The sequence below is a fragment of the Taudactylus pleione genome, unplaced genomic scaffold, assembly GCF_031769625.1.
Source record: "Taudactylus pleione unplaced genomic scaffold, aTauple2 ptg000306l, whole genome shotgun sequence".
In the NCBI taxonomy this organism is placed as follows: Eukaryota; Metazoa; Chordata; class Amphibia; order Anura; family Myobatrachidae; genus Taudactylus; species Taudactylus pleione.
The window spans coordinates 9462740-9485369 of record NW_028284707.1 but is presented as its reverse complement, the minus strand read 5'-3'; the positions used below and the strand labels follow the sequence as shown (position 1 = coordinate 9485369).

General features: G+C 45.1%; 1 protein-coding gene across 4 annotated transcripts in view; it reads left to right on the top strand.

The window, feature by feature from the left end:
• LOC148511484 (uncharacterized) overlaps positions 1-22630 on the top strand; it is a 288840-nt gene that overhangs the window by 119923 nt on the left and 146287 nt on the right. For all 4 annotated transcript variants that reach the window (XM_088442213.1, XM_088442214.1, XM_088442215.1 and 1 more), the window contains exons 10-13: positions 10502-10593; positions 10699-10813; positions 12138-12308; positions 15347-15417. In XM_088442213.1, coding sequence (XP_088298339.1) covers positions 10502-10593; positions 10699-10813; positions 12138-12308; positions 15347-15417 — 449 coding nt within the window. The remainder of the gene's footprint in view (positions 1-10501; positions 10594-10698; positions 10814-12137; positions 12309-15346; positions 15418-22630) is intronic.

The following is a 22630-nucleotide window of genomic DNA, read 5'->3' as shown; positions in this document are numbered from 1 at the left end:
TACAGACCTCAGAGCTTACACTCTCTCATCCTGGGGATCTCACTATATCTGCCTTACAGTACAGTCTTCACATTTGTGTCCGGGCCTCTCCTCCCCTGGCATTATGTTTCTACTGGGTATCTCTTCCCCAAAGGTGTTCTCTCTTTTCCCCCCCATGGTACTCACACGTCTACACTCTCACACAGCTCCTCTAGGGATGACTCTTGGGGCAGTTAATTTAGCCATGATGGCTGCTATGTGCTGCTCCGGAATGGGAGGTAATTAATTAGTCAACACTTACGCTGTCAATAGTCAAACTGTTGACTGCGTAATGTTGACCTGAGAATGCTAACATGGTAGGTGTGTAGTAGGTATTATGACGGCCGCATGGCCGGTGGTTCAAATCCTGACAGCGGCAGCCCAACAAGGGTGAAGATCCCGATCGTCCCTAAGGTAAGTATCGCTAACCTAAATCCCCCCCCTAACCCTAACCCTCCATTAGGGGTGCCTAACCCTAAACTCCCTCCCAAGTGCCTAACCCTAATCCCCGCTGTAAGTGCCTAAACCTAACCCCCCCTTCCCCGCCGCCTATGCCTAAATCCCCCGGGGGGGTGCCTAACCCTCACCTACCCCCGGGGGTGCCTAGCCCTAACCCCCCCTAAGCCTAGCCTAAACCAACCCTCTCGGGGGGGTGCCTAACCCTATGTCCCCCCGGAAGCCCTAAACCTAATGTGGCTGTCCGCGCCCGGCATACCTTCGTTCAGTATGCAGGGCGTCAGTCTTCCGGCGTATGGTTAATGTCAGGCATCGAGTTTTCTACACCTGTCATTAGTACCACGCCGGGATTAGAAAGTCTGGAAGCCGGCGGTCGGCATTTAGACCGTCGGCTTCCAAACTACATCCCCATGGTAGTAATGTTACTTAAAGCATTGTAAGTTTGAAACCAGGGCCAGCCCTAGGAATAGGTGACCCAGTCACCTGTGCCTAGGGTAACCTAGCTCCACAAGTAGCGTCTGGGGTTATCACCTGTCCGGGATTACTCTGGGCAGTCCGATGGGTGTAGAGAGGTAACAATTATAAAGGTTTGATCTATTAGTTGCTCAAAAAGTGTTCGTACATACTGTAGGTCAACACAGCAGCATGTTCCAATCTGGGATCAGTGCAAGAATCCCAAAGGCATACCTCCCAACATGACCCATTCCAGGAGGGACAAAATGCTCTGTTCCTGGACTTCCCTCTTAATTTAAGTGTAGCTATCATCTGTACTTGTATACTGTATATTGACTTTCATTCTACATTATTAAATACATATATTTATTTTTATATTTTTTTATATAGCATGTCCTGATATCATTATTGTATCTGCCATATTAGATATGGTGTTTTGATTTTTAAAATCGCAGAACCTCATCAGGTGCTAAAAATAAAACTGTGCACTATTCGTGGGCTACATGTAAAAGTAGCCAGTATTTACCCTGCATGCAAAAAAATAAAATAAATGTATTTGCACCCCTTACATCGCAACATGGTTTATTCCGGTTACAAAGTTATTTTGTTTTTGCTTTGCTCCCACCTCTGAATGAACCCCACTGTTTTTTTAATATAATGATGGCCATCGATGACTATACCATCGATGGCTGCTGGTTTAAAACCATCGGTGGTCAGGGCCCATCCCTGCGTGGGAACAAAAACAGAATTTCTAGAGTGGGTTTTCCAATTGCTAGTGTGGTTAGCCCATGAATAAGGCATATTTAGGACATAAGAAGCTATATCCTGCCTATACAAGGGCAGTGTATGTAATACATCTGACATATACAGGGCAAGCGATCACAATAAGCCGTAGTATAGCAGTATGGCCAGCCCGTCTGAGCTGAATCTTTTTTTTCCATATGTGGGCAACCAGAACCCCCCCTTGCGTTTTCCTATGATGATTAGGGAGTAGGTTTATTTTATCCAGGCTCATATGTTTTGTGCTTGCAACTCTCCAATTTCTACAACAGCCTTCTGCTGCATTTATCTTCCAGGCAGACAGTGTTAGTCAATGTGATATTTTGAAAGCAACACTAAGCAAAACCCACGTCCACATTAACATATAATCATCTGGGTGTGAAGAGTGGGCAGGAATTAATTGCTAATTCCCCAGCAGAACACACAGTAAAACATTGATGCATCAGGTTTCAGTCATCACATTACCAAAACTCTGTTAATTGAAGCTGATTCACTAAAACAGAAATAATCTTCCCCATGTACTATTAGCCATTTGTTCCAGAGATCATTTTCAACCACAGAATACATAGGGCTCTATTCAACGTTAATTATCAGGGTTCGGACCCCGATAATTAAAGTTCCTACTCGATGCAAGCGCTGCAGCAATTCATCATTGCTCTGGCGCAGAGAAAGCTGTCTCCCCGGAACTTTTCACTGCTCCTTTCCTGCCGGTCCCAGGGCCTCTCCTCTTCTTACGATATCAGCGGGCCGTGGCACTACCACAGGCAGCTGGCGGGCTGCCTATGAAAAAGGAAAGCCTTGAGTGGGTGACTCGCTAAGGGGGGCAGGGCCACAGGTGACAAGCGACTCCACACACCAATCTGCCCCTGTGTTAGAGGCATGGACTCCACAAGACCTCTGAATTTTTCTTTAGCTGTAATGCACAGATGACATATAAGCAGCGGCAGTCATGCTGCAATTTCCAGGTGTGCGAGAGTGGTGCCGCCATTCAGGGCGCAGAGTGCAGGGACCAGTGGGTGACACCGTCACTGCCGCTTTGCATTTGGCTTGCAGGGTGCCTGGAACGGCATCCTAAACCGCCAGTTCCACTGATGCATCGCCCGGGCCCCTGGGGAGAAAGGGGCCAGTGTGTCTCCCTTACACTAATCAGATCATCATCACTGATCTGCAGTGCCACCAGGCTGATGGCTGTGTGCAGCTGCTATCTGCCAGGGATTGCCTTGGACATTCGGGACTATAAGCAGTCCTGGATGGGCTGAGCTCCTGCCTGTTGGGGACTTGCGTAGGTGATCTTACAAATGCTGCAGGTGGGAGGAGATGGTCTCTTCATGTCCTCTGATTAGTAACCTGACGCCGCCCGGACTGCAGGTCACCCACTGCCTCTCCCTGTCACCCTCTGCCCATCACCCTCTGCTTCTCCAAGTCACTGTCTGCTCTGCCCATCATTCTCTGCCTCTCCAAGTCATTGTTTGCCCATCACCCTTTGCCTCTCCCTGTCACCATCTGCATCTGCCCGTCACCCTCTGCCTGTCACTCTCTGCCTCTCCAAGTCATTGTCTGCCCATCACCCTCTGCCTCTCCAAGTCATTGTCTGCCCATCACCCTCTGCCTCTCCAAGTCATTGTCTGCCCATCACTCTCTGCCTCTCCAAGTCACTGTCTGCCTATCACTCTTATCCTCTGCCCATCACCCTCTGCCTCACACCCTCTGCCTCTCCAAGTCACTGTCTGCTCTACCCATCATTCTCTGCCTCTCCAAGTCTGCCCATCACCCTTTGCCTCTCCCTGTCACCCTCTGCATCTGCCCGTCACCCTCTGCCTGTCACTCTCTCCCTCTCAAAGTCATTGTCTGCCCATCACTCTCTGCCTCTCCAAGTCATTGTCTGCCCATCACCCTCTGCCTCTCCAAGTCACTGTCTGCCTGTCACCCTTATCCTCTGCCCATCACCCTCTGCCTCACACCCTCTGCTTCGCCAAGTCATTGTCTGCCCATCACTCTCTGCCTCTCCAAGTCACTGTCTGCCTGTCACCCTTATCCCCTGCCCTTCACCCTCTGCCTCACACCCTCTGCCTCTCCAAGTCACTGTCTGCCTGTCACCCTCATCCCCTGCCCATCACCCACTGCCCGTCTCTCCCTGTCACCCTCTGCCTCTCCTCATCACCCTCTACCAGCAGACCCATCTGTGATGCCTCCAATCAGCGCTGCTGACTTCATATAATGGTCAGTTTAAAGGGGGCACAGATTATTATAATATGATTGAAGGGGGCACAGATTATTATTTCATTAAAGGGGGCACAGATTATTATAATATGATTGAAGGGGGCACAGATTATTATTTCATTAAAGGGGGCACATATTAATACTAGACACTGGGATGATGTCTGTATTGTTTGGCGGTCACGTGGTGCACTACCATGTGCCATATTATGAACTCAACGTGTGGTCTAGAAGGGAGGGGGCCCAAAGCATATTTTTGCTCCAGGCACTCCTCTTCTTGCTGATCCCTGTGAGCCCCGTCCCCTCTGTGTGACATCATGATGTTATGTGTTTGGAGGGTGGGACCAGCACAAGCATATTTTTAACTGGTAGTGTCTAGATACCCTTCGCGGAGGGGACCTTGACGTCATCAGCTTCTGTCCAACGCCATTCCCTACTATCCACCTGGACATAGAGGGGGAATATTATCTTGTGGAGAGCTCGAAGCGTGGCAAGGGGACAAGTGACTTCTTCAGGTGGACTTTATGGCTATGGAATCACACTTCCGGCCTCACTGCACTGCTGACAATCCTGGGTCCTCGACCCTTGTCACTATCAGGGTTTTTCCCAGGACTTGCAACCTGGGTTGACGACCCGGCTCAAGTCTGAAAGGTCTTGATGACCCGGGTCATACCTAGAAGCAATTGATTGACAGGGACAGTAGCGCTTGGAGATGACATAATGTCCAAGCCCCTACTGAAAGCCAGGAGACCCGGGTCACTGGAAGACACTGGTCCGGTGTGAAGGGTGATGACCCAGGAATAACTCTGGTCATCACACTTGTGTGAAATGGGTAACTCCTGCTTCAACCAGTGCTCAGTCTGAGCCGGGTTGAAGCCAGGATTTTATGTTGGAAAAGGGTATTACTTTCCTGTTATTCCCCTTCTAACACCAGTAAATTAAGTTTTAAATGAACCAGCTTTAGTTGTTACCAAGGCGGAAGCATACTTTTCAGCGTTGTTAAACTAATTAGTTTCTCTAATGTGTTTGTGACCATGAAATCTAGCAGAACAACCCAATGGATTACGGGCAAAGAGCTAATGAGCTGGCAGCATGAAAACAAGTCTAGTTTATTTATTATCGAGCACTGGTGAATTCTAACCCTGACAGCAGGCAGCAGTAATGCTGTGATACAGACCCATATTATAACTGACTATAAATGGTTATGACAACTTCCATTTCTGCAAACATTAGATATTTCTGTGCTATTGCTAAGTGCTGCACATGCAGAAAATGTCACCCTTTAGCCAGGCAGGTCAGGTAATCTTAGGGAGACATAATAATGTGAAATATCATTAGTTCTGGACAAATGTTTCCCTGCACAGTGTCCAGCCTGCCGCTGTCCCCTGCTCCTGGCCTGCTGCCCCGTCCTTTCCTCTCAGTATTGTTTACACTCTTGGTCCAGGTGTCATTGTGTTTCTCATGATTACGTGAGGTAGAACATGGTGACATACAGAACATTCACATGCAGTCACGATAAGGAAAGTGAGAGCCTGATAGCACGCATATATAGGGCCGGTTTTTGCATTTGCTGGACGGAAGGCAAAAAAATAAATAAATAATCAGGGATTCCTTTAAGCTCTGTAAATAAAAATGTCTGACTTTCAGTATTCCGTACATCCACCAACATGGCTAACACGCTATCTAGGAAAACAAAATGAATCTCTGACAGTGTTTTCCCAACCTCAGTCCCCGAGGCACACTAACAGTCCAGGTTTTAAGGATAGCCATACTTAAGCACAGGTGATTTAATAAGTACAGTAACTCAGTTATTTGATTTAGCCATCTGTGCGCATGCATGGATATCCTTAAATATGGACTGCTAGTGTGCCTTGAGGACTGAAGTTGGGAAACACTGATTTAACATTTTGAAATTCAATATATAAGAATATGTGTGCATAAGAAATTTAATTTGACAATCTTTTTCGTCTTCCATAAGTCTGTACGAGCCTCTACTATGTCTATATGTTTCCTTCTGTCGGTGTATTCTTTAATGTGCTCCCTTCCCTGTCTATATGTTCTGTATAGTGCTCCTCTTACCCAGTAGTAATCTTACATATGCCTCATCCTTCTTGACTCTCACTGTATCTCCTTCTACTTTGGCCTCCATAACCGGTGATCAGAGGTGTTTCCCGCCATGTGACAAGGTGTCACAATTTCCGAGATGGAAATGATGACGTTCTCATTTTGCTTTGTGGCCCATACATACATTTTTTGGTCCCCTCTTCCAGTACCAGAGGCCACTTCCCTCCATCAGTGACTGCAGGAGGAGATGAAACAGCGACACCTTCCTCCTGCAGTCTCTATATAAGTGAATCATGGCGTCTCACTTCAGGGAAGAGGGGAGGTTGTATTTGGGGAGGTTGATTACTTCCCTATCCTCCTGTACATCTAATGGTCCCACCAGGGGCGTATCTATAATGGGTGCAGTGAGTGCGGGGCACACGGGCCCCCGGGTCCAGGGGGGCCTCGCACCGCACACACTGCACCCATATTTTTTTTAAACTTACCTGTCCGAGGTCCCACGTCGGGTGTCACTGCTGCTCAGAACACCGGAAAAATGGCCACCGCGGCCATTTTCCGGTGTTCTGCCCATGCGCAGTAGACTCCGGGCACATTCTAGTGCCCGGAGTCTACTAATGCTCCAGTGGCTGGCCAGCCGCGTCAGTCGGCTGCCAGCCACCAGGAAGAGAGGAGGGGGCCCCGCACGAGGAGTGCACACGGGCCCCCTCCTCTCTTAAAACGCCCCTGGGTCCCACTAACCACTGCACTTTTCACACAGCTTATTTATTGCATGCGTTCCGGGGCCTGAGAGCTTTAGCCTGTTTAGGACTTTTTGTATCCAGGCTCAATTGCTCAGAAATCTTATGGTGGGCTCCGTATCCTGGTGTGTCCGGGGTAAATGTTCCTTTATTAAAACAGCACTACTGTATTTTGGGCAATGTATATACAAATACTACAGGCATTTTTCCAGAACCACTAAAGGAAGCAATTGTTAGACCACTTCTAAAAATAACCTAATTTAGACCCCGACTGCATGACCAACTATAGTATAGACCAGTATCAAACCTTCCTTTTCTAAGAAAGGTCATTGAGAAAGTGGTGGCAATGCAACTGGAAACCCGCTTGTCTACCCATGATATTTATGATCCATTCCAGTCAGGATTCAGGAGAAGACATAGCACTGAAACAGCCCTGGTATGTGTGCTTAATGATCTTCTGATGGCAAGAGACAGAGGTGATTGTTCAATCTTAATCCTTCTGGATCTCTCAGCAGCATTTGATACTGTGGGCCATGGGATTCTAATTGAGCGACTGGAAAATTTCTGTGGACTAGATGGCTCAGTCCTTAGCTGGTTCAAATCATTTCTGACCGGCAGGTCACAGAGAGTTTCTTCTGGAGTAAACTCTTCATTACCAGTGTCACTTCCATGCGGTGTCCCACAGGGTTCTATACTATCTCCCATGCTTTTTGCAGTATACATGCTACCATTGGGTGAAATAGTTAGACGTCATGGCCTGGTCTACCACTGCTATGCAGATGATACACGACTGTACCTGTCCTTTGCTCCAGGTACAAAAGACCCCATAACAACCCTAAATGGCTGCCTAGCTGAGCTTCAGGAGTGGATGAGTGCCAGTTGGCTGCGTCTGAACCCTGATAAAACAGAGGTCCTTATGATAGGTCACAAGTCAGGGCTACAGCATAGCCAACCAACAGGACTTAAGCTTGGTGGATCAGAATTACAAAACACTGAACATGTGCAGAATCTTGGTGTTGTCCTGGATAGTGGCCTGACACTTAAACATCAGGTATCAGCCACAATCAAATCCTCATTCTTTCATCTGATAAACATTGCCAGAATCAAGCACTTAATTCCCTCAGAAGATCTGCCTAAAGTCATACATGCATTTATATCATCACACCTAGACTACTGCAATGCCCTCTACCTTGGACTCCCAGAAAAAGAATTGCACCGCTTGCAGATGGTAAAAAAAAAGCAGCTGCCAGGCTATTAACCAACCAGCCCCGTTCCAGCCAAATAACACCTACTCTCTACTCCCTTCACTGGCTGCCTGTCAGATGGCGAATTGTTTTCAAGATTGGCTTGCTAACTTATAAAGCCCTACATGACCATGGCCCAAGGTACCTAAAGCAGCTTCTGATTCCTTACCGTCCCACTCGATTACTGCGATCCGTTGACAAAGGACTATTAACAGTACCTAGAATCTCACGGAATTCGTCTGGGGGTCGAGCTTTCAGTTCTGGGGCTCCAACCTTATGGAACTCACTTCCTCGCACAGTTCGAGAGGCCTCCACTCTAGAATCCTTCAAAAATAGACTCAAGACTTACCTCTTCACCCAAGCATTTCACTAATGTCCCTCTTTTAAGCTTATTTTGTATTTTGTACTGTAAAGGCAAATGTAAAGCACTATGAGTCCTTTAGGAGAAAAGTGCTATATAAATAAAATTATTATTATTATTATTATTATTATTATTATTTTATTATTATTATTATTATTATTATTATTATTTTATTATTATTATTATTATTATTATTTTTATTATTATTAAAAAAGTGGCTCAAACCCACCCCTGCTCCATTTCTATCTCTTGATACTGATTATTCCAGAAAAAGCATTAAATTGAAACCCGTTTAATATCACCGTTATCCAGTTTTTGGCCTTATTCATACACCTTTGGATTCTGATTTGTTCATTCACAACAGAAGCATACGCTTACCTGGCCAAACACTTTTCTGAAAGAACCTATAATAAATACATTTAAAATGTAAAATCCAGTGACGTTTGGTGAGGTCAATGGCTGGGGAGGCACACATGTATAATAAACGCACAGTTTTTATATCAAAACTCTGGAGCATGACAGGGAGTATGATAGAGGAGGGAGTCTGACAGGGGAGGCTCTGCCTCCCCTGACCGCACGTCCCTGGTAAAGTCTGTATCACCTGACCAGATATAATGGATCATTTGTGCTGTCTTGATTTGAACATTCTCCACGCATCATCAATTCCGTTTATGGTCATTTTATGGGTAAATTCTGAGGGTGATGATGTACTTTATCCATCACAGAATGGCTGCAAGAAACAGCAGTAACTCTGTCACACTGCTCTGTTTGTATTGTAGTATGATCACTTTCCTAAATGTCTGTCCTTCAACAACAACATTATCAACTCAACATTAGCTAAGCTTAACAAACCGCAACTTTAGCGGTGCTTATTTATGTATACCTCCAAAATAATGCCACATTAAATTTGCTTATATAATTGCTTGTACACTGTCTGAAACAGTCCACACCATGTTAAATATTGTATAATTGTGTACAATATAATATATTTACTAGACAAATCTTCAGTCCCACAAAAGTCACATGTGACACTAAGCATTTGATAAACCTGGGGGAGTTCTCCCTGGGAAAGTAGACAACTCTCTCACATTTTGCCCACTTCTTCATAGGGATGGGAATCGAATTATGTTTCATCTGAACCATCGATGGTTTGGTCCCGATAGCCAACCTTGGAATGGTGAGGATCCAGTGTTTCCTCACCATTGCAAGTTTTTTTCCCCAACGTTCTACCGATGTATTGGGGGTGCGGGGGCAGGGAACAAGCTTGTTTGATTGGCTCCAGTGCCTAAGCCCATACATACAGGAGATACGTGCACCTTTAGTTAAATTCCCCTGTATATAAAACACACATTTCTCAGCATACCATACACAGGACTCAAACTCTCAACTACACATACTACATGCAGACATTTCTAACTATATGAAGCTACTTGTAATTTTTCATTTCAATCCATTGCTGATTAGCAGGTGTATGTAGTGTGTGTCTGCTTGTAGTGTGACAACACACTACATAGATCTGCTTAAATGCAATAGTTTAAACTGATAATTACTACTAGCTTCATATAGTTAGGATGACAAGGCTTCCTAAGCCTAAGGAACAAGTATATCCATGTGTTAGGTGTCTGACTGCAGTACATGAGGTTGAGAGTTTGAGGCCTGGGAATGGCATGCTGAGAAATTTGTGTTTTAAATACAGGGGGATTTGAACTGAATGACAAGGTACACATAAGTCACACTGTTACTGATAGCTTACAAGTTACGTGTATGAATATGGTTTTGTGTTCAAATCCCTCGCTTGGAGTGTTAGTTAGCTGGTTTACTTCACACAAGTAGAAACATTGGTATTACTGATGTTTTCTTTCGATGTCCTATTCTTACATCTCAGGTGAGGGGAGATATAGTACTGCAAATCACTGCATTATATGTCACATAACTGGGCCTAGTTCTCACTTACCAAAGAATGCTCCAATTTGCCCAGCTGTGCCCATCAGGACCTGGTAACATTTTTGTTGCACCTTTCCCCATGACCACAAGCACACACCATAATGCTTCCATTTTCATATGCTAAATCTCTGTACATTGTGTAAGATCAGGTGCAGTTTGCACTGCAGGCGTGTGTGCGTGATGTGCGTGCCTCTAACTTTCCGCTTCTCTCTGACATTCTGCCGTAGCTAGAAGTCATCGTCCAATCCCGTCAGCTAGACATTATCATGCACCCAGTTATCCAGAAATTAATTGAAGTCAAATGGAATTTTTTTGGCAGGTAAGCCTTGGGACCGTTCATTGAGCTAATTGATAGTGCCTGCGGGCAAATCTCTCTCTCAGCTGTTGGAGATGAAAGCCGGCTCTGTCTTCTCTTCCCCTGCAGAAAGAAAATCGCTATAATGCTGTCACTGAATCTTCTATTCATCATATCGTGGACAGCTCTGGGAATCGCATCCTCGCTGCCAAGAACAGAGGATGCCCCTTATAAATTTCCAGAGGTATGTCATGGCATGTGCGAGCAGAGAAAGGCATCACATTGTGGGGTTTCCGGAAACAGAAAGTTAAAGAAGCACTCCCTACGCAGTAGTGGAAATAAACTGCTCATTACTGTATTCCGGTATTGTTTGACTACTAATGTAATGATTTAATATGAAGCCATTTGCTTTCTCCAATTTAGGGGGGTATCAAATTAGCTGCGATCGCTGAAAATTGGTTTTTTTCGCTGATAATCCCCTTTTTTCTCTGATGGTTTTTTGTCTCCTTATCCTATTATTTCGGACGAAATAACAGAATATTTCTCCCGAAAACACATAGGATCCGTGATAAGCTCACAGACCTATGTATTTTCAGCACTTCAGCACTGCACTTTTCGTGGATTATTTTTCACTAAATTATATTATTATTATATTTCATCAGGTCCCGAAAAAAATCCAAGATAAGTGTCGGCGTCCCGATGGTTTACGTATCAACTCCGATGTTTCTGATGCTTCGCGATCTGCTCATGCTCAGTACAGACGGCGGTCGCAGTGCCCCCTAAGCCGCAGCATAATTTACATGTTTGGGGACGGGATGGCAACAGCCAGCGTCCCAGATCACGGGGGGGGGGGGGGGGGGCGTGTCGGACCATTTTCTAGGCATGCAGAGACCAGTGGCTGAATCCTTGAACACAGCTTCACTGGCCCCCGGAAGCATAAAATACACGGCCATTCAGAGTAACCCGTCCGATGGCCACGCAGTTGATCCGAGGGCCGCGTCTCTGGACATAGCGTCGGATCAGAGAAGCCGTCAGCGGGGGTTTTATTAGTTACGACACCTCCTGATGCAGCGGCTGCGCTATTGCATACGTCTCTGAATCTGGCCCTTGGTGCACAACTGCTCATGGGCAAACATCTGGCTGCCCGCTGTCTGGTCTTAAATGCCCGCCCCAAAATGAAACATTTTTATATAATGTAATAGAAGATTTGTAAATGTGTATTTGTTTCCGTAATCCATCTCTATTGGTAGTCACATAAGGTCATACAATAAGGTCAAACTTGTGAAACGCGTTATATTTTCACTTTTCTCTATGTTTTGGTAACACTGATTTAAAAGTTTCACTCTAAACGCTGCCATATCATGACATTTTGTCCCACACCTCAAGTTGTAAGAACTACTGTATTTGGAGAGACCTTCAGAGCAATCATGACACTTAATGAAAGTAAAGACGATTTGGGTCACCCTTCCCCGTGACAATGACCTATGCTGCCTATTGGGTTAAATCAGGCTTTACGTTTATTGTTAGGGATATTGATTGTTTTATACTACTTGTTACCGTCATTGTAGGACAGCTGGAGGATTATTGTCATTATCATAGCGCTGGGCCTGACGCTTTATCAGATCGCGGAGGAATTTAAAGAAATCTATCAGTCAAAGATCAAAATGAATCTCTGGAAAGAATGGAGGAAAAAGGAACTAGAGAAAGATCTGAAATACTGTCATCCGATGTGGCCAGAGGTAATGTAGTGCAGACACTGTACAGTTCCGCTGTGTGCAGCTAGAATTACAGCAGGGAATGTACTTCTTACGGGGCTGATATAGAAATTGAATCAAGCGCGTCGGTGCAAACTTTACACCTTTAAAAACCTTTCACGGTTGAAGGGAGACAAGTTACAAAATGCACAGACTGATTTAGTGTTGGCGGGGCGGACGCAGGCTTGGTCAAATCTATAATGCAATAGCAAACTAGGGCTGCACCCAGTACAGATTTCTTTTTTCATCTTCTTTTGAAGGGGATGGGTACGGGGTGCCAGTGCTCAGAATCCTTGTGGTCAGAATCCCGACGCCGGTATTCTAACCCTCCCCCTCTCCCTACCCTAACCCTCCTCCCTTAGTGGCTAACCCTGACCCATAGCCCTAACCCTCCCCCTAACCCCGCTACTTACCGTCAGGATGCCCGCGGTCGGCATTCTAAGCACCAGCATCCCGACTGTCGGGATTTTAACTGCATCCCCTTTTGAAGGGATGAAATATCGGATTGATTCATTACTGATACATCCTACTTACCTTGTAGTTACGATGTGGCCTGCCATCCCCATACACTAGTATGGGGACCCACATTCATCAAACTTTGAACACCGAAAGTTTTCAGAGTTTGATTGTGGGAAGTGAAACTATCTTCAGATAGCGATAGTTCCCGGAGCAACACTCCTTCCGTTCCTATGGGAATGATGTCTGGGTTTTGAGGAGGGAGTCACCCCTTTCAGTCCAACACCCCTCCAGCAGTGACACTGCCCGGCAGTGTAAACATTTACCAATTAAATCCAAAAGTATAAGTGGTAGGGCTTGCAAGAAAAGTTGCTTTTCGGAGCAGCTGTCCCTGCAAGAGAACAATATTGAACTGCTCTGGTAGTTTATATAACTAATTAATGGGGTCAGATGCAGGGGCAAACGCAGGATATTTCCAGGGGGGTTTACACACACACACACACACACACACATATATACATACACATACATACATATATACACACACACACACACACACACATATGTACACACATACTGTACGTCACAAATACCTTACACACAAATACATATGTCACACTTACCTTGCTGCGGGGACGGGACCTGGCAGGCTGGCACCATGTCATTAGGCTCCTCCCCCTAGTGGCAATATGCCAGGATTCGCGGGTCAATCGAGAGTGGGCGGAGCCAGATGACGCAATTCTACTTGAATCGTGTCATATTGGCTCAGCCTCCTCCTTATTAGTTCGAGTATCGCAGCATTTCGCCATGAGGGGGTGGGACTTAATAATATGATGTCTGCTCTCGAGGCTGTCAAGTACCTAGAGTACCCAGAAACCCCCCCTCCGTGCGCTTCTGAGATGAGGCATTATGATGAATATGGCCCTAAATCACTAATTCCTATGAGAATATAGAAAACTATGCAAGTACTCTGAATCAAATACCAACTAGTTCTATATCATTGAGGAAATGCTTTGTATGATCAGTGAATGTCTGGTTCTGTGTCTAATTTGGCCTCAATGTACAGATCAGCTGTTTATTAGAGTTCTCTTTACAAAGTGGTTATAGCTCTAAACGGGATGCAGTCAGGATACCGGCGGGCTCTATCCCGCCAGCCGATATCCCAACACTGACAGTCCGACAGGGGACTAAAGATAGGCATCGAAATTTCAACGTCTATCACTAGCCCCACTACAAAATACAGACACCCGGCGTACCGAATAAAGGTAAGCCGGGTGTTTTAGCGTCTAGCCGCGCGGGTGGGGGGAGGATTAGGTTTAGGGACCCCCGGGGGGACTTAGGGTTAGGCAACCCCTAGGAAGGTAAGGGTAGGGAAAAGGGGGTGTAGGGTTAGGCACCACTAAGGGGGGGTTAGGGTTAGGCACCCCCCGGGAGGGTTAGGTTTAGGGTGCGGAGAGGGTGTTAGGTTTAGGCACTAATGGGGGGTAGGTTAGGGTTAGGCACAAGGTGGGGGAGGTTAGGCACCACTAAGGGAGGGTTAGGGGGGAGAGGGGAGGGTTAGGTTACTTACCAGCCCCAGTAGGGAATTAGGTCAGCCGGGGTTCCGCTGTCGGTATTTGATCCGGCGGCTATTGATCCGCATGCATTAAATACCGATTCCCCCTAAACAACAGCCGTTATCTATTTATCAAAGAATGCTGCAAGCAGTTGCTATCGCTGAGTATACAATAGCTGGTGGTAGCCACCGCTGAGGGTCTCCAATGATAGCTTACCCGTACAAACCAGGATGGCAATAGTGGGATGTCGCAAAGGCAAAATTGCTTTATTTAAATCATTAAAGCAATTTTTCCAAAAGTAAAAGTATTAATATTTATATAATTTATATATATATATATATATATATATATATATTTTATTTTTTACAACAAGTTTTACATTTTTAAATTTTATTCCACAAAATTCTGGGCTTTCAGCCAGGGACAGACGGATAGATTATATTTAAATCCTGGCCAATCTTGTGGTCCTTGCCATAAAGACCAGTATGAGGGGGATCACGTTCCCTGTGCCTTTTAACAGGTTGCTAAGTCCAAACTGTGACATTTTATAAATAAACGCATGCAGACCTTGGCCCAAATGTAATACCCTGCAGTTTGTGGTCTCCAGTACGATTTCAGCAATATAGCCACTAGATTTAAAGCGACAATTAGTTTTAAGGCAAAACCAACCTGGTTGTGCATTAAAACTAATTGCCGCTTTAACCTAGCTGGTATAGCCCCAAAATTGCGCAGGTGCCCGTGAAATTGTGGACAGAAAAATAGATCAATCAGTACAAAGCAGCAGATAATCAGCTCAACCATGTAGCAAATATACAATGAAAACCTACAGTTCCCCCATGTCTACAACCAAATATATTACAGTAAATCTTCTAGTTCTATTAACCATAAGCTTTACAGGTGGGATATCGTTGGTATGAAATTCTTGGGAAACATCTTGCATTTCAGAACTATCCTGTCGTGTTACGACGAGTGACCTCTTCCACATAAATTACGTCTGCTCTTTTATTTTAGGAAAAAGAATATTTGCAAAGTGTTACTGAAGGTGTAGAGGAAATTCAGCAAGCGTACTTGAGAGATTTCTGGTAGGTCAGCTGAAATATCAGATATTTAACATTGAAGGATGATATTCTGTGAACTGGCCTGTGTTCCTCCGTCAGAGCCGGCACTGGCCAAATTAATCCCCTAGGCAAGATTTTGGGTGGTAGAAAATATATATACTCCACGCTAAATGTCAAGAGCTGCTCAGTATTGATAGGTTTGGAATACTTGAAGAAAGGTATACATGCGCTAAGAATAATAAAAGATTTTAAATATAACAGAAAAATATAAAAAATTATGTGTAGATAAATTAATAATTGATACTGATAGTGTAGTGATGGTGTTATGTTTTATATGTGCATGGGAAAAGAAAAATGAAGCAGAATTAAAAGAAACAACTATAGGTGGTAAATTTACTAAGATTCGAGATGGTCCTGATTTATCTCGCTGGAACTCGCCAAAATTCGGGTGATTTAATCCCTTTATTTTACCAAATTTACCAATAGGCGATTTGAGGCTAAACGAGTTTGCCGATGGTGAAGCAGAACGAGATATCTCTCCCGAGTAACTCGTTTTGCAGGAGATTACTCACCCAAGATTGCAGTGTTTTCTCTCTGCAAATCTCTCCCGAGCAAGCAGCCTGCACATATCAGTGAGATATGTGTTTGCTGCTTGTGTGTTAAGCCTTGTAAAAAATAGATAAATGTTTTTTTTAAAAATGACGTGAGGCCCCCAAAACTCTAACCAGCCTCGGGCTTGCCAGCCTTTCCTGGTTCTTAACATTACAGGGAAAAAAATGTGTAGGGATCCCCTGTAATGTAAGAACCAGCACAAGGCAGCATGGACAGAGCTGGTTTTAAATATACGGAGAAAAAAAATGGCGTGAGGTACCCCGTGTATTTAAAACCAGCCCTGGACCCTTTCTAACAGGGGACTGATGCCACAGCCAGGGGTGCCCTTTCACCGCCCCCCCCCCCCCCAGCCGCAGCATCAGCCCTGACCGTTAGTCAGCCCAGGCCAGGGATCCCTGGGGAGTTGGTGATCCCCCAATAAAGGGGTCACCCTCTCCAGGGCACCCCTGTCATGGGCTGATAGCCCGGTGCTATCCCCGCCACCCCTGGGCGGTGGGTGGCGGGTTGATAGTGTAAGGTGTAGTGTAAACATTATTTTTCATCATTGTCTTTACAGTGGAACTACAGGTCCCAGCAAGCCTCCCCCACATGCTGGTACTTGGAGAACCACAAGTACCAGCATGCGAGGCATTAAGGGCCCACTGGTACCTGTAGTTCACTTGTAAAGAAATGGTTAATAAAACACACAACACACCGTGAAAATAAAGCTTTATTGCATCCATAAACACACTCACACATACGCACCTGTTTCCAGATGTTCATGTCCCCTTGTCAACGTAAAGTATCCAATCGAATTACCTGTAAAAAAGATCCAATACTCACCTTTATGTCCCTCGATGTTCTCTGCAGAAATCCAATACGTGGGCCGGATACAGTGTAACAACATGCTTCTGCATGGTGTTACACTGCGCTAATGTCAGCTCGTTTGATAGAGCTGACATAAGTCCCGGGCCGCCGGCCAATCAGCGGCGGCTAACATTAGTGGCCGCTCATTGGCTTTGACCCACGTGGGCTTAGCCAATGAGTGGCTCCTCCACGGGGCAGTGGTATCAGATGGGTAAATACAGGGTTTGGTGACTGCAAGGAGAATCAAGGAGTTGCAGATGAAGGGCTCATGAACGGAGAGCAGTTTATTACAGACAGAACTGGCTTTCCACAGGGCACAGGAGAGAGGCTCAGAGTTAAGAGGAGAGAGGAGAATGAGATTATTAGGGTTGATGTAGTGTGGAGGTGAGATTGATTTAGAGCGGGGGGGGGTGAAGAGAGTGTGGGTATGTGGCGGGCTTCCGAATGAGGAAGGGTGACAGCAGATGGTGGGTAAGGTGGAGGTTTAGTGTGGTGTGGGTGGAGAAGAGGAGAGGTGACTTGGAGAAAAGGGAGGGTGCAGGGTTTAGTGGTGGTGCAGCAGGACCAAGGTGGAAGAGCAGTGAATAATACTGGAGTTATGGGAGATGCGGTGGAAAGTATTAGATGGGATGAAGAGAGACAGAGGAGAGGAAGGATGGGGAGAAGGTGGAGGAGACTATGGATGGAGGAAAGAGGTGGGAATTGGTAGTAGAGGAGAGAATAATGTAGCTGCTGAGTGAGGGAGGAGTAGAAGAAAAGAAACATAGGGCTGTATTCAATTTGGAGCGAAAAGCCGTTCTCTGCGAAACTTTTTTGCCGATGATGTCATTTTTGCCGATTCCACTTTTCCCCATATTCAATTTGTCCGACTTTTCGCTGGTGCGAAAAGTCAATGCATTAGACCCGGCAAAAAAGTATCACCTAGGAATAGGTGGCGAGAAAAAGTGCAGAATTGGGGTTTTGGGATGCAGACTTCCAAAAACCACCCTGCACCCCTTGGACAGTCTAAAGGTAATTTGTGTCAAAAAATGTTTAAAAGTACCTTAGGAGACCCCAAAAAAGTACTTTCGTTTTGGGGGTGAGAAAAACAAAGTTGGGGGCCAAACTTTAAAACTAGCAAAATAGACTCCAGGGGGCCCCCAAGGATGCCCCAGGTGTTTTTTTGATTGCAGGTGGTTGCGGCAGGTGGATTTTTAATGTTTTTTAATACTTCACATTAGCCACTTTAAAATATGCTAGCGCCCATTGTCATGTACCCCAAATTTGATGGGACTACTTATTTTGGCCAAAAAAAGTTTCAAAATGCTATTCTTCACCACTTACTAAAAAAGGCAAAACTACAGCTATTGAGACCATTTATAGACCCCACATACCTTTAGCAGGGCTATTCGGGGGTACCCATAGTTACCCCTATGTCAGAGCATCTTTTGGGGGGGAGTCAGGCTGATTTCCCCAAAAATGACAGGCCTTTTCGCTGACTACGAATTCGCCGGGTCCCGTTTTCGCCAATTTCAAATTGAATAAGGTGATACGCGGGCACGTGTACGATACTCTTTCGCACCTGAAACCAGCAATGACGGTGAAAAGTCCGGCAACGGACTTTTCGCTCCAAATTGAATACGGTCCATAGCGTAGATGAAGGGATTGGAGGGAGGGAAGCGTTAGTAGTAGTAATGAGCGTGAGATGCAGGAACAGTACAGTTCAAATGTCAAAATCAGATAAAAGGAAGAACAGTGCTGGTAGATGAAAAGGCACAAATACAATAGTCTATTATAAACAAAAGGAGTTTAGAGCTGTTAAAGTTGCAGGACTTTAGAATTAGGATAAAGTATACTAAAAAATGTATAGGTGTGAAACAATGGTAGATACTACAGTGATATAGAAATAAATTGGCAGTGGTTCTGGAATGATTTAAACAGTGTAGAGTAGAAAAACATACATACAAAAATTAAATGGTAGTTGCTTGCAATGCTGAAGCAGGGTGTTGGCAAAAGGTGTGTCCAGGTTATAATGAAAGCAGGTGGCTGAGTTGCAGGGTACAGGTTGAGTCTCCCATATCCGAAATGCTTGGGACCAGGGGTATTTTGGATAATGGAATATTCCGTATTTTGGAATAATTATATACCATAATGACATATCTTGTGAATAGGACCTAAATATACACACATAATGCATTTATGTGTTATATACACCTTATACACACAGCCTGCAGGTAATTTTATACAATATAATCAATAATTTTGTGGCTCAAACAAAGTTTGTGAACAGAAATTGAAATTAATTTATGTTTCATATACACCCTATACACACAGCCTGAAGGTAATTTTATACAATATTTTTAATAATTTGGGCCTTAGACAAAGTTTGTGTACATTGAACCATCAAAAATCAAAGGTTTCATTATTTCAGTCATGCCAAAAAAATTCTGTATTTCGGAATGTTCTGTATTTCAGAATATTTGGATATGGGAGACTCAACCTGTATCTAGAAGCTCAGAAGATCCTTTTCATTCTTTTGAAATTATAGAGTGTTCTTTTAAAATGTTGTCCTCCTGTGTTCCTCCCGTTTAACTCCTGTCTAACTCTTTAAGTTCTGCTGTACATGCAATACCACTTAGAAAAAAACCCACTTTGAAATAAAAAAACTATGCAGCCTTGTAACAGGCCTGCAGCCAGTAGCGGCTCTAGGCCCGGGCAAGCTGGGCCGTCGCCCAGAGCTCCACTGTATCTGGCGGGCGCTAGAAACGCCCACCCTCCCTCCCGGTGTTAGGGTGACTATGTAACTTCAGAGGGAGGAGGGAAGGGACGGCAACACAGGATGGCGCTGGGCGCAGCAAAGCCTAGCGCCGGCCCTGCCTGCAGCCTGTAACCTACTAAATCTATATTAAACAGTGGAGAAGTGGACCAGTGGTGAAGTTGCCTATAGCAACCACTCAGCTTTGATGTAGCATTTATCAAGTACAGTTTATAACATAATAGGTAGGAGCTGATTGGTTGCTATGGGCAACTTCTTCACTTGTTCTCTTCTCCACTGTTTTAACTGCTTGATACATGATACTGCTTGATGTGTTTGAAAAATGAGTTAGGAAGCTGATTGGTTGGTACTTTATCTGTCTCCAAGGTTTAGTACATAGACCCCTTAGGGCAGTCACAGAACAATGCAGCTCTGCTCTAATGAAAGCAGCTGTCACTGGATCATGGTCCTCATCTCATTTCTGTTATCTTGTAGCCCGATATATGTGTAATGTACGTATCTATATCACTAGAGCACAGCAGGCGCTGCTCCATGGTCACAGCTGTACTCTGTTTAATTAATAACATTTTATAGAGAAAATTAAATGATTTATATACAAAGCCGTTTAGGGTAACAGCCGTCGTGCCGCACACGGAGTACTATCATTTCATCACTTATGTAGTATACCTTGTATAGCATGTCCTAATCCTAATGGACTGTTTGCAGGTCCCTGTTCTGCAACGCTGCCTTTGCTCTGCGATCGGGGACGTTTGTCTCGCAGAGCCTTTTGTCACTCCTGCGTCTCCACGTGTGACTTCGTGCAGCAGTCTGGATCAGGCTGACACAGTTTATCAATTTCCCCATTAGTCCTCTGATTTTTCTACCTTTAGTTTGTCTCTTCTCATTCCGTCACATTGACCTAATGATCTGGCATCGTTCTTTATATTATTCATGCCCTCTGAAATTATTCACGGTTCTTTCGTTTATCTCTGAGACTATTGATGGCCAGAATAGCAGACTCTCCTATCCCTGTAATCCAATAAATCAGTGAAGAATATTTCTTGTGGCTCTTGGGTTCCTGGAATCAAAAATTGCTGCCTGGGTTTAGTTGGCGCGGCTACGTATAGTAATTCAGATTTCTGCCAGCATTCCCTAAAAGCTGGGTACACATTTAACGATGTGTACCCAACTGACCTATCATGCGACGGGACCCGGCGGGGGTCCCGGTATCGGCAAGGGTGTATGCAACGGCGCAGCAGCGGGGGCCATGCTGCATTCGGCAACTTGGCCGTCGCTGATGACGTCGCCCATCGGTCCTGCCAGATCGGACGACATATTGTCTAGTGTGTACCTGCAATTAGTGTATGAACAGCAACATTGTAACTATATTAGGAGTCTGCTTAAGATAGTGGGGATAGGGTTTGTAGTTGCGCTGAATTCTAGACATGAAACACTACTGGCTTGATTCTGAGTCGGACGCAGCGGCACCTGTGTCTGCGTCTATTGCCGAACACACATCTGCGACTTTATGCAAACGCTGCTACAAACGCGGCACTGATCACACCCCCCTTCCCTGGATCTACCCCTGGCTGAGGGCCACGCCGCCTTGCCATTACCCAGGCCCGACCAGTCTCTCTAGGGCCCTGATGATTGGTTCGGGTTTTGCTGACCCACTCCTACTGGTGCCCTAAACAACAAAGGATTACTATTATGTATAGCGGAACTGAAAGCACATATCTGCAAATCTCCAAAAAAATGGCTTGCTGAAGCACTATTCCTCACCTCTCCGGCCCATAATTTCTCAGTATAGTATTTATTTTATTAAATTGCAACAATATGATATCTCCAATTTGCTGCCCCTAGCTTCTATAGAAAATATAGCTAGTCAGTTAACCAAAGTTTACTTAAATATACAGTATAGCAAGATCCATAAATGATCTATAATAGGCTGATCTGTGGTACCCCATTATATATAGAACGATTGAGTTGTTCTCCTATTGGAGCAGGAAAGATTGATTTTAATGAGTGTCAATGGTTAGCATTTAAAGGCCTAACTACCTATATTGGGAATACATACGATTTACTGCCGACCACATGCCTAGCGGTTCTAATCCCGGCAGAGGAGGAAATCCCGATTATCAAAGGTAAGTATTTAATAACCTTATTCTACTCCCTAACCCTCCATTAGCGGTGCCTAGCCCTAACCTTCCCCCCAAGTGCCTAACCCTAATCCCCCCTCTAAGAGCCTACACCTACCCCCCCCTTCCCCACTGCCTTAACCTTAGTCCCCCGGGGGGTTCCTAACCCTAACCTCCCCGCAGGGGTGCCTAACCCTAACCCCCCCTTCCCCTAACCTAAACCTGACCTCCCGGGGGGGTGCCTAACCCTAAGTCCCCCCTGGGAACCCTAAACCTAACACCCGCCCCCCCCCCTCGCTGTGAGAGTGCTGAATCTGCAGTTAACCACAGGGTGTGATGGCATACCATATATGTATTGCACAAGGAACACGTCCATTAAGGCGTTAGCTTTAATGATTGTAATTTCATTGCTTTGTTTAGTTTGCGCTGCAGAAACTCAGTAGGTTTTGTGAAATTTCAGGTCATGTGTCAGAAGCTTTAATGGGACATGTGAAACCGTAAGGTTTTTTGTTTATGGAATTTCATTGCTTTTTTATCCTTTATTTATACATACACACATGACTATTTTCAGGAGCTTGTCACAGCCTGTGCCTATGATTCCAGTCCAAAATATAAATGGGTCCGGCGTCCCACACACGTGGCCATTCTGCACGATCATAGGGATACTCAGAAGGTCGATTATCAGTCTTTGTACGCAATCACTTGCCAGTGCATTTGAACGCCGTTACCGGGGCATGCATAAATTAACCACGCTCATAGCGTGCAATGAAGTTTGCAATTTCTGAGTAAGGTCAGAGCTTGTGCAAGTGTGTGTGAGGCTGCAATGGTACTCGATTGTACCGATGGTTTTGCAGCTTGGCTAACATATGTGTGTAAGGTAAAGTGAGCGTCCTTGTGTAGTGCTGTG